Source organism: Mirounga angustirostris, unplaced genomic scaffold, assembly GCF_029215605.1.
Source record: "Mirounga angustirostris isolate CCGP_5_RB_7025 unplaced genomic scaffold, mMirAng1.0.hap1 SCAF_6, whole genome shotgun sequence".
NCBI classification, from domain to species: domain Eukaryota; kingdom Metazoa; phylum Chordata; class Mammalia; order Carnivora; family Phocidae; genus Mirounga; species Mirounga angustirostris.
Genome location: NW_026991714.1, coordinates 54,693,138 through 54,708,953, shown reverse-complemented (window position 1 = coordinate 54,708,953; position 15,816 = coordinate 54,693,138). Strand labels below are relative to the sequence as shown.

At 47.6% G+C, this 15,816-nt stretch overlaps 1 protein-coding gene across 3 annotated transcripts; it reads left to right on the top strand.

Moving 5' to 3' along the window:
* Positions 1 to 386: 386 nt before the first annotated feature.
* METTL13 (methyltransferase 13, eEF1A N-terminus and K55) lies at positions 387 to 13,751 on the top strand. Of its 3 annotated transcripts, none has more exons than XM_064594324.1 (8): positions 388 to 853; positions 2,272 to 2,571; positions 4,522 to 4,713; positions 6,089 to 6,284; positions 7,157 to 7,324; positions 8,786 to 9,001; positions 11,187 to 11,318; positions 12,613 to 13,751. In XM_064594324.1, the coding sequence occupies exons 1-8, from the start codon at positions 701 to 703 to the stop codon at positions 12,885 to 12,887; spliced, it is 1,632 nt and encodes a 543-aa protein (XP_064450394.1). In that variant the 5' UTR covers positions 388 to 700; the 3' UTR covers positions 12,888 to 13,751. The 3 variants fall into 3 exon arrangements, with proteins under 3 accessions (XP_064450393.1, XP_064450394.1, XP_064450392.1); XM_064594322.1 differs by having other exon boundaries at positions 2,272 to 3,031; positions 4,514 to 4,713; XM_064594323.1 differs by lacking the exon at positions 8,786 to 9,001 and having other exon boundaries at positions 387 to 853; positions 2,272 to 3,031; positions 4,514 to 4,713.
* Positions 13,752 to 15,816: the final 2,065 nt, after the last annotated feature.

Here is a 15,816-nt window from a genome sequence, read left to right as displayed (position 1 = left end):
TCTTTTCCGGGGCCTCGTCCTCCCCGCGTGCCCCGCCGGCCGCGCTTCGGCCCTTCAAGATGAGAAGCGGCCACGAGGCCCGCTCGGACCCAAAGCGAACACAGATCTCAGGAGGCTGGGGCGGCCTCCGCCGCGGAGGAAAAGCTCCGACCGGGGACGGCTGCCCTCGCGCGGCGCTCGGAGGCAATCTGCAGCCGAGGCAGCGGGGCCTCTTCCGCCCGGACTCAGGCCCGTGGCCCCGCCCCCTTTGTCGCCCGCAGGGGAACGCTCCGCCGCCGCGACGACTCCGCCTGCGTGTGGCGAGCGCGTCTCGGCCAATGAGGTGCCAGGAGCGACACGCGGTGACCAATGAGACGCAGGGAGGGTCTGCGTGGCCGACCAATCGCGACGCCTGGCACCCGGATATGATTGCGGGTTCGGAAGCCCCGCTCTGAGGGAGTGTGGGGGCTTCCGCACGTGCGGCGGGGGCTGTGAGCCGGGAGGACGGGTGAGCGTCTATTGGGTTCAGTGTCCCGCGCGTGGGGCTGGCGTGTAAGCGTCATCCCTCTGGGTTTTGAGCGGGGGATAAATCAGCGTGGTTATTGGTCGTGGGAAGAATTCCACTGCAGGGGCCCGGCGCCAGCGTGTGTGGAAGCCTAACCGATGGTACCTCGGAGGGCGAGGAGGAGGGTCTTGCAGGCGCCGCTCGGACAGTGACAACATGAACCTCTTACCCAAAAGCTGCAAGGAGTTTGGCTCCGCGGACTACTGGGAGAAGTTCTTCCAGCAGCGAGGAAGGAGAGCTTTCGAGTGGTATGGAAGCTACCTGGAGCTGTGCGGGCTGCTGCACAAGTACATCAAACCCAGAGAGAAGGTGAGCGCGGCGCGGCGGCCCCGAGTGTGTGCTCGGGCGTGTGGCAACGAGCACTTTGACCCTGCACTTGGTGGATAGCGACAGGCCCGTAGTTTAGTAACAAATGGGGCCCGTGTTTTCCGGATTCTGTGCATCACTCGGCTCAAGGGCAATTTTAAAATGTTCTTTTAAAGGTTTTCAGGTAAGAGACCTCCTGCTCCCAGCAGTCCTTGACTTAGTAATCTCACGGGAAGAGTGACTCGTAGTCCAACCTAGCGATCGGCTCCTCGAGCAAGGGTGTGCGTTTCTGTCACTGTCCGTGTCTGTAGAGCAGAGAAAACCCGTGGCTTTACTGATAGATGATTCTGTTAAGGGAGTGGTTGTTGCTGGCACGCTGCATGTCAGGCCCTGTGCTCAGCTCATAAGCACAGGAACCCTAAGGCACGTTCCAGGAGGGACAACTGCTAAGTTCAATGCTAGGGGTTTGGTGGAGACGAAGTGTGCTGGAGGTGGGGAAGAAAGAGGATAGGAAGGTAACGTTGGTGGAGGATGCTCTCAGTGCCAAGACTTCTGCTGAGTGCTGTGTGTGTGTGTGTGCCTTCAGCAGTTGAAATCTCATAATAACTCTGTAAGGTTCTTTCGTTGTATCGATTTGGAAACTCCGGCTCTGAGCGTCAGTTTCTTGTCCAAAATCATACATGTAGTGAGTGGTCACATGGGAATTTAAACTCAGCCCCATTCAGTCCCAGGCTTATGCATTTCCCACCAGGCTTTTCCAGAGGTGGTGACATTGGGGCCAAATTTTGAAGGCTCAATGGGCGATTGCTCCACAGAGAGGGAGGCAACAACTTGTGTTTTAAGTTTGGCTTCAGAAAATAGCAGAATAAAGGCACCTGGGTGGCTCAGTCAGGTAAGTGTCTGACTCTTGAGCTCTGCGCAAGTCTTGACCTCTGGGTTGTGAGTTCAAGCTCTGCCTTGGGCTCCGTGCTGGGGGTGGAGCCAACTTAAACAAAACAAACAGAAAAAGAAAATAGAATACCATGAGGTGTGCCTTTAGGCATGAGTGGAGTAGGGTTATGCCACAAGTAGGTTTTTAATAGTAAAACAATTTGGATTCTGTGACTTCCTATCACTTCTTGAATAATCAGTGCTTGCTTCAGAGAAAGAACAACCAGGATTAACTTGTTTTTGCAGTATGGAAACCCATTTTTACATACCTTGCATTGTGTGACTGAATGTGGTTTTCACCGGTGAGTTTCTCTAAGCAGCAGTATTTCAGGATGGAACCTAGAATCACCTCTGTAATGGTGCTCTCTGCTGACAATAACCTTTATACATTCTGAAAAATTAATAGCCAAGGTGAGACTTGATTCCTGGAAGTGTCTGCAGGTCATTCCTTTGTCTTGATCTCCTTCACCTTGTTGGCTTTTTCCCCTCAGGTGCTGGTGATTGGGTGTGGTAACTCAGAGCTAAGTGAACAGCTGTATGATGTGGGCATTCAGGATATAGTGAACATTGACATCAGTGAGGTGGTCATCAAGCAAATGAAGGAACGCAATGCCAGCCGACGGCCCCAGATGAGCTTCTTGAAGATGGACATGACACAGATGGAGTTTCCTGATGCTTCGTTCCAGGTGGTGTTGGACAAGGGCACCCTGGACGCTGTCCTGACAGATGAGGAGGAGAAGACCCTGCACCAAGTGGACAGGATGCTGGCTGAGGTTGGCCGTGTCCTGCAGGTGGGCGGTCGCTACCTCTGCATCTCCCTGGCTCAGGCTCACATCCTGAAGAAAGCAGTGGGTCACTTCTCCCGGGAGGGGTGGATGGTGAGGGTGCACCAGGTGGCCAACAGCCAGGACCAGGTGTTGGAAGCAGAGCCTCGGTTCTCCCTACCTGTCTTTGCCTTCATCATGACCAAGTTCAGGCCAGTCCCTGGCTCTGCCCTTCAAATCTTTGAGCTATGTGCTCAGGAGCAGGGCAAGCCTGTGCGGCTGGAGAGTGCCGAGCGGCTGGCCGAGGCGGTGCGGGAGCGGCAGCAGTATGCCTGGCTGTGCAGCCAGCTGTACCGCAAAGCCGGGCTGGGGAGTGTATCTCTGGACTTGTGCGATGGGGACACGGGGGAGCCACGCTACACCCTCCACGTGGTGGACAGCCCCACTGTGAAACCATCGCGGGACAATCATTTTGCCATTTTCATCAGTGAGTTGGGATTGCTCCCTCTCTTCCTTGGAGGGGCTGGCTCAGAGGGGCTGGGGCTTTGGTGGATGGGTACACCGTGGCCGGTTTTATCTTGCAGGGCGTAGCACTTCAAGAGGTTAGACTAGCCCAGGCATGAGGAAGGGGGAATAGTGCTGTCCAGCTACCTGCTTAAGATTTGAGGCTTATTTCTTCACATCTTCCATTGCAAAGGCTTGGTGTGAGAATGGGTTTGGTAGGGAGGAGAGAGAGGGATAAATTAGGTAAGTCTCACAGTGTAGAGAGTTACTTTGTAACATGGAGTCATGGAAGCAGCAGAGTCTCAGCTCTGTAGCCTGTGAGCTGCAGGACTTGGGGGAAATTGGCTGTGCTTCTCTGCTGAATTTAGGGAGACAGTACAGAGTAGTTGCTAAAAAAGTGACTATTTGGGTTCCAGTTCTAGCTCAGTCCCTTCCTGGTGATGTGACCTTGAATGTTCCTTTTCTTTCTGTGCCTGAGTTTCCTCATCTATAAAGTGGGATGGCTAACTGTGTTGTGTAGGTGTGAGAAGTATAAATCTCTTAGAGTGGTGCTTGCACATGATAAGTGCTTAATAAACAGAAGTGGCATTAGTGAAGGGTGTAAATGATACCCGATTTACCTCAGTAATGATCAAAAGAAATAGGATGACGAAGTGCTTTCAAAAGTAGAAAATTCTAGGGCGCCTGAGTGGCTCAGTCGTTAGGCGTCTGCCTTCGGCTTGGGTCATGATCCCAGAGTCCTGGGATTGAGCCCCACTTCGGGCTCCCTGCTCAGCGGGAAGTGTGCTTCTCCCTCTCCCACTCCCCCTGCTTGTGTTCCCTCTCTCAACGGTGTCTCTCTCTGTCAAATAAATAAATAAAATCTTCAAAAGTAGGATATTCTAGACAAAGGCAAGATGTTGAAATCATCATGCTGGTAATTTGCTGACAAGTGAGCTATTTTCCCAAGTATTCCATAAGCCTACCTGTCTACTGATGGGCACAAATAGTAAAGTCGATATAAGCATGGAGCCTGGGGTTTGGCTGCCTGGGTTTGAGCCCCAGCTTCACCGTTTACTAATTGTATGAACTTGGGTAAATAATTCCATTCTGTGTCTGAATGGCCTCGTTTATAAAATGGGACTAATAATACCACCTGCATCTTAGACTCTTGTGAGGATTCAATTAGTTTCTGTTTGTAAACTTCTTGGAATTTTGCTTGGCATATAATAAGTGTTAGTATTATTGCTATTTTTCTTGCACTAGGTACCTGCCTCTCCCCCTTACATGGTCACGTGGGTCCTACCATGTGTCTGATGGCTGCTTTGCTCAGGGCATTGTGCACTAGGGAATTGATAGCCCTCAGTGGGTCACAGTTGGAAGGGATGCTGGGCCTACGCTGGGGCTGACTCTGCCATGTAGGTCATATTGGTTGGGGCTTGAACACTCTTCCCTGGACTCCGTGTCACCAAGTGCCTCTTTCCAGTCCCCCAGGGTCGCGAGACTGAGTGGCTCTTTGGCATGGAGGAGGGTCGGAAGCAGCTGGCGGCCAGTGCAGGCTTCAGGAGGCTGATCACAGTGGCCCTCCACCGAGGCCAGCGGTACGAAGGCATGGACAGCATTCAGGCCGAGCTGTCAGCCAGAGTCATGGAGTTGGCTCCTGCCGGGATGCCCGCCCAGCAGCAGGTAACAGAGCTCTGGCAGCAGCTTTCATTGATCTCTAGAGAAGTCATATTAGCAGCCACGAAGGCAGAGGGTGTCTTAGAAGGAGCTAGGATGAGGGTCTCTGCCCCTAGTCTATTACTGAAGGGCATGCCAACAGCTCAGAACTAAGTGGGCAGTACTTATGTTCTCTTGCCCCAGGCAGTGAGAAGAAGGAGAGTGGTTGCTCTTTTGAGACCCCCAGTAGCATCTGTGTTTGTGGGGCTTCTGAGACTCCACAGAGATGAAATGCTCTCCACCTTGCAGGCTCTAGCTCTTTATACTGTGGATTGTTCAGACTGTTTCTCCTTACCCTCTTTTGTGCAGACCTTCCTTGAGCATTTTGCTTCTTAGAACCATCATTATCTGAGTGTAGAATGGAAAAGAGGCAAAACAGCTCAGATTAGTTTTCAGGATATTAGCATTGCTGGTCTGGTATTTTCCTGGGAAGGAAACAGGGTTTTTGCTGACATTGTCTCGTTCCATCATGCTGATGGCAGTTGACAGGTGAGTGCATTACAGGTACTTTATCCGTGGTAGATAGGAAAGCCAAGGTCCCTAGGGGCTTGTTGCTGTAGTAACAGATCTGGTTAACCTAGACTTCCAGGTTCTAGCCTGTGGTTCTGCCCACTATGCTGTCTTGTGTTTGCAGATGAATGTGTGTTTGATTCTTCCTGGCAGAATTTGGGGTTGGTGTCCATAAAAGAGATGTAGATCCTGTGGGGAGGTCATTTGGGACCTTCTCTCCAGTGCCTGCATCTCTGCAAAGTCAGGGGTCCCTGGTGATTATTAAATACTCTTGGAGGTCTTTAAAAGAAATAGAAGCAAAGATTGGGAGGGGAAATGGAAAAGTCTAGGGGGAAAATGTATTTTTCTCCTAATTTTTTCTCCTGTTTAGAAGAATGGGGAAAAAGATGAGAGTAACTGGGGGAAGGGAGAGATTTCTCCAAACTTGGAATGGTTGCTTTCTCTCTGGATTTTGTTCTCTTTATCCCTGTTCAGATTCCTTCTCTCATAGTTATAGTTCCCTCCGGAGGGTTCCCTCTAGCTTTTATGGAAAATCCTTTGAGGATTCCTAAGGAGAACATCATGTTTTTGTGAGGGAGAACCCTTGCATTTCACTAAGGGTTTGGGGGATCTTTATGTGTTCAATTGGTTTTCCAAAGAGTGAATTAAACCTTTTGTGATCTGCTGAAAGGCCCCAGGAAAGTTCTTTAATAGAATGGCAAATCTTGGAAGTTCTTGCTGTCCTGAACCTTGGTATGGGGATTCCTCATACACACACACAAAGGGAAACGATTATCATTTCTATTGTTCTTAATTGCGCTGGTGGTTGACCACATCTCTGTTATATCTTCAGGTGCCCTTTCTGTCTGTGGGTGGGGACATCGGGGTCCGGACCGTTCAGCACCAAGACTGCAGTCCCTTGAGTGGCAGCTATGTGGTCGAGGACGTGCAGGGAGATGACAAGCACTACTTCCGGCGGCTGATCTTCCTCAGCAACAGGAATGTGGTGCAGTCAGAAGCCAGGTTGCTGAAGGATGTGTCTCACAGAGGTGAGGTGTCATCCGCACACTGGTGGGACCCAAGTGGACGTGGCCTGGACTCTCCATCTGGGGTGGTCAGACTGACCTGGGAGATTGGCCAAGATGTAGGACAGACCTGGGTACCTGTGATCAGAGGCACGTGGCTCTGCAAGTTGTCCTGTTACCATCTGGGCTCTTCAAGTGTAAACGGCAATAAGCAGAATGGAGGTGTACGTTGTTCTTGAGCGAAGCCTGGGTCTCAAATGATAAGGGGCTGGGGTGGTGGTTTACCAAATAGATGTGGTTATCACTTTAATGCCTTCAGTTTAGAGGCCATCCCTTTTGTATGTTGCTCCATATGCATCTGTTTTGTATTAATTCAGTAAACTTCTGTGAGGTGAGCCAGAAACATTACGGGTGCAGGTGAACCCCACCTTCTCCATACTGCCAGCCACTAGCATATGTTTCAGAAGGGCTTTAGAGTTGGTGGGTACCTTAGAGGTCACCTGGTCTGATGCTATTCAGTAGAACTTTCTGCATTGGAGGGAATGTTTAATATCCACTTAGCTGCCCAATATGGTAACCATTAACCATATGTGCCTCCTGAGCACATAGAGTGTGGCTGGTGCAAGTAAGGTACTGAATCTTTAATGTTTTTAAATTGTAATTTATGTTTACATTTCAATAGCCACAAGTGGCTAGTGGCTACGGTATTGGACAGTGTAGATCTAGGCCATGTCCTCTAGGATCCTTTTTTTTTTTTCTTAAAGTAGGCTCCACGCCTAGTGGTGTGGGTTCTTGAGTCTGATCAAGCTCGCTACGGCACAGTGCTGCTGCTATGGCTTGCTTTCCACGGATTGGAGTGCCAAGCATAGGACCTCATCATCTCTCTCTCTCTTTAGCCCAGAAGAAACGGAAAAAGGACAGGAAGAAGCAGCGGCCTGCTGACGCTCCAGAGGACCTCCCCACGGCCCCAGGGCAGTCCATCGACAAGAGTTACCTGTGCTGTGAACACCACAAAGCAATGGTTGCGGGCCTTGCCCTGCTCAGAAACCCGGAGCTGCTCCTAGGTGAGGGACACTCCGCTGCCTGCCACAGGAGGGGGCGTGTAAGATGACGGCTGTCTTGTGGTTTGAGCACAGCGGTTACAGACCAACAAATGCACATATATTCATGGTTTTCTTCTTCCCAATCTTCTTCTAAGTTAATAAAATCCAGTAGCTTTTCCCTGAAGCTCAGGTTGTAATCTCAAAATGGCTGCGCCTGTGGGTGTCTAAATTTTTTCTTTTCATTTATTTAAAATATTAAAGTATAAAACGTATTCAGTGGGATACATAAAGTATACAGATTTTAAGTTGTTCAGTTTGATGAGTTTTGTTTTTTTTTTTAAGATTATATTTATTTATTTGACAGAGAAACACAGTGAGTGAGGGAACACAAGCAGGGGGAGTGGGAAAGGGAGAAGCAGGCTTCCTGCCGCGCAGGGAACCCGACGCAGGACTCGATCCCAGAACCCTGGGACCATGACCTGAGCCGAAGGCAGACGCTTAACGACTGAGCCACCCAGGAGCCCTTGATGAGTGTTAGCATATGTGTCTACCCGTGTAACCAGAAGGAACATTTAAAAATCATGACTCCAGAAATTCCTGTGCACTTGAGAATTTCTGGCTTTCAGTAATGTATTATTTGAGTACCAGATGCAATTCTTTCTTGAATTTCTACTTAATTAAAAAATCTATATTATAGGCAGAACAGTCATAGCCTTATTACTAATAACAGGTTTGGATCTGACCATAGTAGCAAAAATGTTCATTTTTCTGTCTAGGCTTGTAACTGTTCACCCAAAGTCCCAAGGATGTCTTACTGAAACATCCTGTACTTTTGGCCTATCTTGGTGTTGATGTATGTCCTAGAATCTCCGTTCTTAGGTTTAATCCTCAGATATTACTCTTACATTTAATGTCTCCTTTCAGTGATTCTTTCTTATTTCTTGTCTTCTTCTGTCTGCCTGTGATTGCTGAGGTTTCTCTGTACTTAGGACTAGGATTTGGGCCTTTATTTTCCCGTGATTTCTGGAACTTGGATGGATTGCCTTCGGTTGGTTGATGTTTCTGAGAGGGCAGCTGTGGCCTTTGAGTTGAAAGCTGGGCAGAGGGCATTGCATCTACATTACCTTGTGATCATGAGCGAGATGTTGGCCATTGTCCCTCCCAGTTCTTAGGGAAGTCTAATAATGCTTATGGTGGGGACTCTTGGTATGATGTCAGCTGAGTGCTTTGGGATCTTTAAGGGTCTGTAATAATAACACACAGCTTCTGGATCTAGTAAAGGAAGGATTGTGAGGCCACGGTTGAGTTTTCAGATGTCAGACTGGCCCTAAATTTCTGGGATGAGACAGAGAGGCTGGGCCTCTAAATCTTGTATCCCCTGGGCAGAGCCAATAATCCAGCTCCCTCCTTTACCCTCCCCAAGGCTGGTACAAAACTTTCAGTGAGCAGATTGTCAAGTGATGCTTTATTCCTTTATTGCAGAGACCCCACTGGCATTGTTGGTGGTAGGCCTGGGTGGGGGCAGCCTCCCCCTGTTTGTCCACGATCATTTCCCGAAGTCCTGCATTGATGCTGTGGAGATCGACCCCTCCATGTTGGAAGTGGCCAGCCGGTGGTTTGGCTTCTCCCAGAGCGACCGGATGAAGGTCCATATTGCAGATGGACTGGACTATATTACCAGCCTGGCAGGAAGAGAAGGTACTGCTGTTGGAGAATTTGGAGGGGTGTTGAGGGAAGAGTCATCCAAAGTCGGCAGGCCTGCAAGGACCTCTAGAATTCATCTTGAACAATTAGCATTGTCCCAGTCTTTCCCCCGTTGATTTGTTCATTCATCGGTTGATGTATTGCCTCAGTAAATCTAGAGTGCCAGCCATGTGCCCAGCACTGTGCTAGGGGCTGGGGTACAGCAGCACATAAAACCGACCATTTCTGCCCTTGGGGTGCTGACAGCTCAGTGGGCTTTTCTCCTGGTTCTCTTCTGACTCTGTGTCCTTGCCACTTCCTCATCCTCCCAAGGAACCTAAGGTCTGTAGCCGGGTGAGGAAAAGGAGAAGAAAAGTTGGGGTGTGTGTTGGGAGTTGTTTTTTTAGTCTTTGAGCTGCGGGTGAAGCAGAGAGAGAGCCAAACAGCATTCGTGTAGATCAGTGGCTGTACACCTGGGGGCATCGGGCAGTGTCTACACACACGTCTTTGGTCCTTATAACCGCAGGGTGAGGGTGCTTCTGACAGTGAGTGAGTAGAGACCAAAAATCCTGCTAAACGTCCTACCGTGCACAGGACAGCCACCCCTGACAAAGAATTATCTGTCCCCAATGTCAGTAGTGCTGAGGTTGAGAAACCCTGAAGCAGATGCTACTCAGTGGGAATTCTGGTGGCCGTGCTGCTGCTGGAGTTAGGGCTCCATTTTGCTCTACTATTTCCTATCTCAGACTTAGGACAAAAGGCATATTAATGTTCTGCAATAGCTCCTGTGCTTCTTTTGCCTCTTTGTATGTAGGCTCCTGGGGACTGGTGCATACCAGAGCAGGAGTCCCTCAGGGAGAAGTCAGTCAGGTTGGTTCAGTTAAGTGAACCTGGGAGCTCGGGCCACCCACCCTTCCTGGTCTGCCCATTCCATAACTGATCCTCTGGTTCTCACTGGATCAGAGCATCTCCCAGTTAGGGTATGGCAAAACAGGATGCCCGGAGTGAGTACTTTGGTGCTGGGATGGACAGATGGTGCAGGAATTTTAATTGCAAACTGAACTTAAGTATATATCAAGAGTCTCACAGGTTACCTCTCTGAGGCTGGGGCCAGTGTGGGGGCCCAGGCCCAACACAGCTAGTACATGGGAAATATTGAAAACTGCACTAGGCTCATGGCAGGCACTCAGTCTGTGATGTGTTGCCATCGTTACTGCCCATCAGTCAGTTTTGAACAGCCTGGCAATCGTCTCTAACAACCACCTTCCAGATTATTGGAGGGCTCACAGCTACAAATGTGGGCAGTGGTTATTCTTGGACTTTGATGAGCCAGCATGTTCTGCTCTCTAAGAAACCAAAACAAGATCTGTGCCATGCACAGTAATGGGCATGCAGTAGTCCTGTGTCAGTATTTATTAATTATTGAATAATCATTATCATAGTCTCAGAGTTTGCTGAAAGTCCGTAGCATTGCAAGCTTACCCCTTGTAAAAACTATTTCCATTATAGCAAGGAGTGCATCTGATCCTTCATCAGTTCTTTCTCACCCATTTAGTAAAATATTTCTTGAGCCAGCTATTGTTCAAGTACTAGAAAAGATACACTAACTTTAATTTGAGAACATTTTCTCCTGCAAGCATTTGCTGGGTCAGCCCCTAAAGACTTAGGCAGCTGCTCTGCCTAAATCAATAGTTCTCAATTCTGCCTGTATTTCGAATTACCTGGGAGTTTAAGAAAAATACCTGTGGCTTCCTATCTCCTCTCCTACCTGTTCCTTCCCACATCAGGGTTTTTGATTCAGGTGGTCAGGAATGGAGCCCAGGTTCTCAAAGTACTTTGAATATTCCCAGGTGACCCTAATGTTCTGCTGGGATTCAAAATTACTGGTATAGATGGACTCTTAACCAAGTAGTAATCATGCTAGCATGGATCCCATGAATGTGTGTGCTTATGGAAGGTACTTTTAAATGTGGAGGAAAAGATCAGGTAAAAGCCCTGTCTGTCATGTGGGGTGCTCACAGCAGAACCCTGATGGACAGTGACTCCCCTGGACAGTGACGTCAGTGCCCTTACAGACAAACCACAACCTCCATGTCATCCTTCTGACTTAGCCACCTGCGGCCACCACAGGTCACAGGGGACATATGGTGTAGGAAGGTAGATGGTGTTAGACAAAGACTCGTTTGCTTCTCTTTCCCAGGACAGCCCCACTACAATGTCGTCATGTTTGATGTCGACAGTAAGGACCCAACACTGGGAATGAGTTGTCCACCACCAGCTTTTGTGGACCAGTCTTTCCTGCAGAAGGTCAAAAGCATCTTGACTCCTGAAGGTAGGAGGTACAAAAGGTTGGGCAGGGAGGAAGGATGGGTCCTTTAAAAATTGTTTTCTTTTTAATGAAAAATGGGCCTGTCATAAGTGTGTAGCTCGATGAACTTCCCTGAATTGAACACACCCGTTTACTCTCATCAAACACAGAACACTTGTAGCCCCCCAGAAAGTCCACCTCTTACCTCCTTCCAGTAACTCCTCCTCCTGTCAAGGATAACCCATATCCTAACTTCAGTCAGTACAGCTTAGTTTTGCCCATTTTTGTTCTTCGTATACATGGAATCTTATGGAACATATTATTTGTTTTCTTTTACCAAACATGATCTTTGTGAAATTTATCCATAGTATTGTATTTACATTGTTATTTATATTGTTGTGTAGTATCGTTGTGTGTTTATAACGCATTCGTTTCTCTATTCTGCTGTTGGTGTTGGGTCATTTCCTACTTGGGGCTTTTATAAGCAGTACTGACATCAACATTCTAGTAGATGGCTTTTGGTGAAATATATTTGCAGTCTGTCGGGCACATAGATGGGGTTGTAATTGCTGGATCATAGTTTACTTGTAAGCTGGGGTTTCCTAGATGTTACCAAACAGTTTTACAATGTGTAGTAATTTACATTTCCCCCAACTTGGTCATGTTAGCTACCATTTGATTTCTTTCCATGTGGGCTGCCCTAGGTGTTAATGCTGTTTCATCTTCATAGCAGCCCATTTTCAGATAAGGAAACTGACGTAAGGAAACTTTGCCAAGGTGACACAAGGTAACAAGCTGGGGCTCCAACTGATGTCCTTGTGACTTGGAAGCTAGAGCTCTTAGTCCTTATGTAGACAGCCTCCCAGATGTTTTGATTTGGTGTCAGGTACTTGGGTGAACAGAGTTTTTGGGAACCTTCATTGTCATAGGTCAAGGTAACCTTGGCCCTCTTCCTGGCAGATAAATACTCTGTAATGTATATGTCAAGAATGTAACACCCCTGTGGAGTTGGTACATTTTTTTCTTGGGGTATTAATTATTTCTTTCTCAAAGCATTTCTTTGGGAAACTGAGGTATGGAGAATGGTAAAATAAATTGTTAGCAGCACAGAAGAGCAAGAAATTAGCTTTAAGTTTTCTCATAGTTCACATATTCCTGCCTTCATATGCATTGTGCTCTCTGCAAACTCACTGCAGCTGTGTTTTCTTAGGCTACCAGCTTCCCTGTAGCAGGAATCGGTCTATTCCTCAGAGCTGAACCTTGTCTCCAACATGTCCCCTGATCTGTGAGACATGACTCTTTCCTTCCCACCCTGTAGGTGTCTTTATCCTCAACCTTGTGTGCCGGGACTTGGGGCTGAAGGACTCAGTGCTGACTGGGCTCAAAGCGGTCTTCCCCCTCCTGTATGTCCGGCGAATTGAGGGTGAAGTAAATGAGATCCTGTTCTGTCAGCTGCACCCGGAGCAGAAACTTGCCACGCCAGAGCTCTTGGAAATGGCCCAGGCCTTGGAGCAGACCCTGAGGAAGCCTGGGAAGGGTTGGGATGACACATATATACTGTCAGATATGCTCAAGACTGTGAAGATTGTGTGACTGCTGGGCTGGGAATCTGCACTGCTTCCTGCCACACTGACCTTGGGCTCCTAGCCTTCCAGAGATTGAAGAATTATAATGCACAATATTTTTTAAGCCTCATATTTTTCTTGGTTTCATACTCAGCTGCATGTGACCTCCAGCTTAGTGAGGTTGCCTGAAGATCTGGGGAAATAAAAAATGTCCTCCCATCCTGTCCTCTTTAGTACCACTTGGGTTGATTCTCTGTGCTTCTTATGCTGTGTCCTTGAATAGGATTCCCTGCTGGAGCCCCTGACAGATGCTGATGCCTTAAAGACTATACACCAAGCTCCTTAGGATGGAAGACAGTCAAATTTGATTGCTGGTTTGCTTTCACTTTATCTTCCTATTGGTTCTATAGGAATGATCTCAAGTGAGGTAGCATAGCATTCTGTGCCAAAAGACTGAAAAGAGAGTAGGATATCCATAGATGTGAGACAGATTTGAGAGAACATCTAATCCACTCTGTCTCCCTCCAGATGGAACTGCTGTTGACATGATCCCAAGTTTTAAGAACCTGCTAACCCACTTTAACAACTTTCCTCAGCTACCCAAACCTTGTAGTCTAAGCTCTTTGTTCTGGTCTCTGTGGAAGGGATGGGTGTAAGTGGCCCCATAACTGCGTGTCGGAGACAGCCAACTAACATCTCCAGTATCGGTTTACTCTCCTTCATTGACTGACAGCTATGTGTGGGAACCATCGTAAAGACTATGGTGGATGTAAAGATGGTTAAGAATGGCCAGAAAACATGGATTAGTAATAAAAATGAACATGTTCCAGTAACTTTAAGTGATTCACATACACTATCTCATTTAATGAAATAAAGGAACGTTAAACCAAAACTACATCTAACCTCAAATCTCAGTTGAGCCAGCAGCATCAATCCTGTCTTGTTTATTCAAACTGTAAAACCAGCAGTTCAGAGATTGGCTTGAATTTCATCTCTCCTAATTATGCCAAAGCTGACTTAATGAGCAACGCCATGGAAAATAAACAAGTTGTCACCATCCACCACCCCAGCTTACTTTACTGGCCCTTTCAAATGGACTCTAACTTCTTGAGGCGAAGCATATTTCAAAGGTAGGGTGTCATCCTTACAAAATTGTGTCAGCCCATTGAGGAGAAAGGATATAAGGACAGAGTAGGGTTTTTGGATTTTATCCATTACAAAGACTTGGTGTGTTCCTTAAGGGAGGATCTTCCCCTGGAGCCATGTAAAGGGAAGGCTATGTCTTGTCATGCCCCTGTACCTCAAAGGGCCTCAGTTTGGGAATCCTCAATTGTCTTCTAATCTGTAAGCTCATGGAGTGTTAGGACAGGTGATAGAGGACCAGGGTCTGAGTCAGAAGATCTACTCTGACTGCCCTTCTGTCCTCTCTCTCAAGCTGCTGACTTTGGAATAGCACATTTGGGTGGCACAGCCAAGCTAGGGATTTACCAGAATGAAGATGAAGTCTCAACTATATCTTAGGAGAGTTGTCCAGGGAATTAGGCTTATTGGGAAGAAGCCTTTGGAAGTGGGAAGAGGCCGGCAGGGGTAATGATAGTTGTCTTCAAAATTTTGGAAGTCTGGGTATGAAAGAAGAGAGAAGTTGATTATGTGTGTCTCCAAAGACTGAAGGAAGACCAGTGGACAGAAATTACAGTTGGGCAGCTTTCCGCCTCATTTCCTACAAAGAGATTTGTACCAATGGAGGCCACTTTGCTGACTGGAACACATGGTGACTCAGGCCATTTACTCAGATGCTGGTCTTCACTTGCCTTGGTGCGCTCCCTCAGTTGTGAGGAAAGGGTTTTCTGTGTTCAGGCCATGCCCTTGGCCTGTATCCCATCTTTCCCAGTGGAGAACTATTTCCTCTTTTGGGGGTGGGGGGTGGGGATGAGTTTCCATTTTTTTATTTCTTTTTTATTGAGATATAATTGACATAAAACATTTAGTTTCAGGAGTACAACATAATGATTCGTTATTTGTATGTATTATGAAAAGATCACCACAATAAGTCTAGTTAACATCTAAGAGCTCTTCACTTTTGTATTGATGACACACAAATGGGTCTTTATGAGAATTTTGCCTAACTTTAGGCATAGGAATTCTGAAGGAGGGGGAATCCTGTGAACTCAAATACCTTCCAGACTAGGCAAGTAACAGTAATGTGTGAAGTGAGCAGGCATGAAACAAAAAGGCTAGGATGAAGCCTGCAGCAAACCAGAGAATAAGGTCTCCATCAAAAGGCAGCAGCTGAGAGCTGTCCTGCAGGAGTGCTGTCCCAGCAAAGCTAGATCTTTGAAGAAAAGCCAGAAATCCTGAATGTTTGTGTGTGTGACTAAAAATATTGGCCAGTCAAAAAGTATCTTCAAGGGATGCCTGGGTGGCTCAGTCAGTTAATGTCTGCCTTCTGCTCAGGTCATGATCCCAGGGTTCTGGAATTGAGTCCCATATCCGGTTCCTTGCTCAGCAGGGAGCCTGCTTCTCCCTCTGCCTGCAGTTCCCCCTGCTTATGTGCTCTCTCTGACAAATAAATAAAATCTTAAAAAAGTATCTTCAAGCCATAATCAACCTGTGGGCAGGTAATTTGCATCTTCCACCATGGGGGGAAAGCTACAGAGCACTTGAGAATCTGGCATACACCCAGGCTCTGAGTGAACATAAAACAAGGAGGAAGCTGTTAGCTATCAGTCCCCAAAGTCTGCTAAAGTCCCATCTTGTGAAATGACTTACATTTTCTGCAATGGCTACTCCTTTGTGGAGGTAGTCCCACCATCCTTGGGATAGTGTACAGTTTAACTTCCCAGGACTCTCAGAGGCTGAGGGATAATAAATCACATGACAACCCCCTCCTCCTACTGCAAGACAAGTTCTGCAACGATGTAAAATTGGCGAGGCTGGCTATTGTCCCTTTCTCCACC

Bases quoted from the DNA above. Each gene is read 5' to 3' on its own strand.
- METTL13 (XM_064594322.1), top strand. From the start codon at position 701: ATGAACCTCTTACCCAAAAGCTGCAAGGAGTTTGGCTCCGCGGACTAC. The intron at 7,325-8,785 runs GTGAGGGACACT...CCTTTATTGCAG, and splicing joins AAACCCGGAGCTGCTCCTAG to AGACCCCACTGGCATTGTTG. The intron at 11,319-12,612 runs GTAGGAGGTACA...CCCACCCTGTAG, and splicing joins AAGCATCTTGACTCCTGAAG to GTGTCTTTATCCTCAACCTT.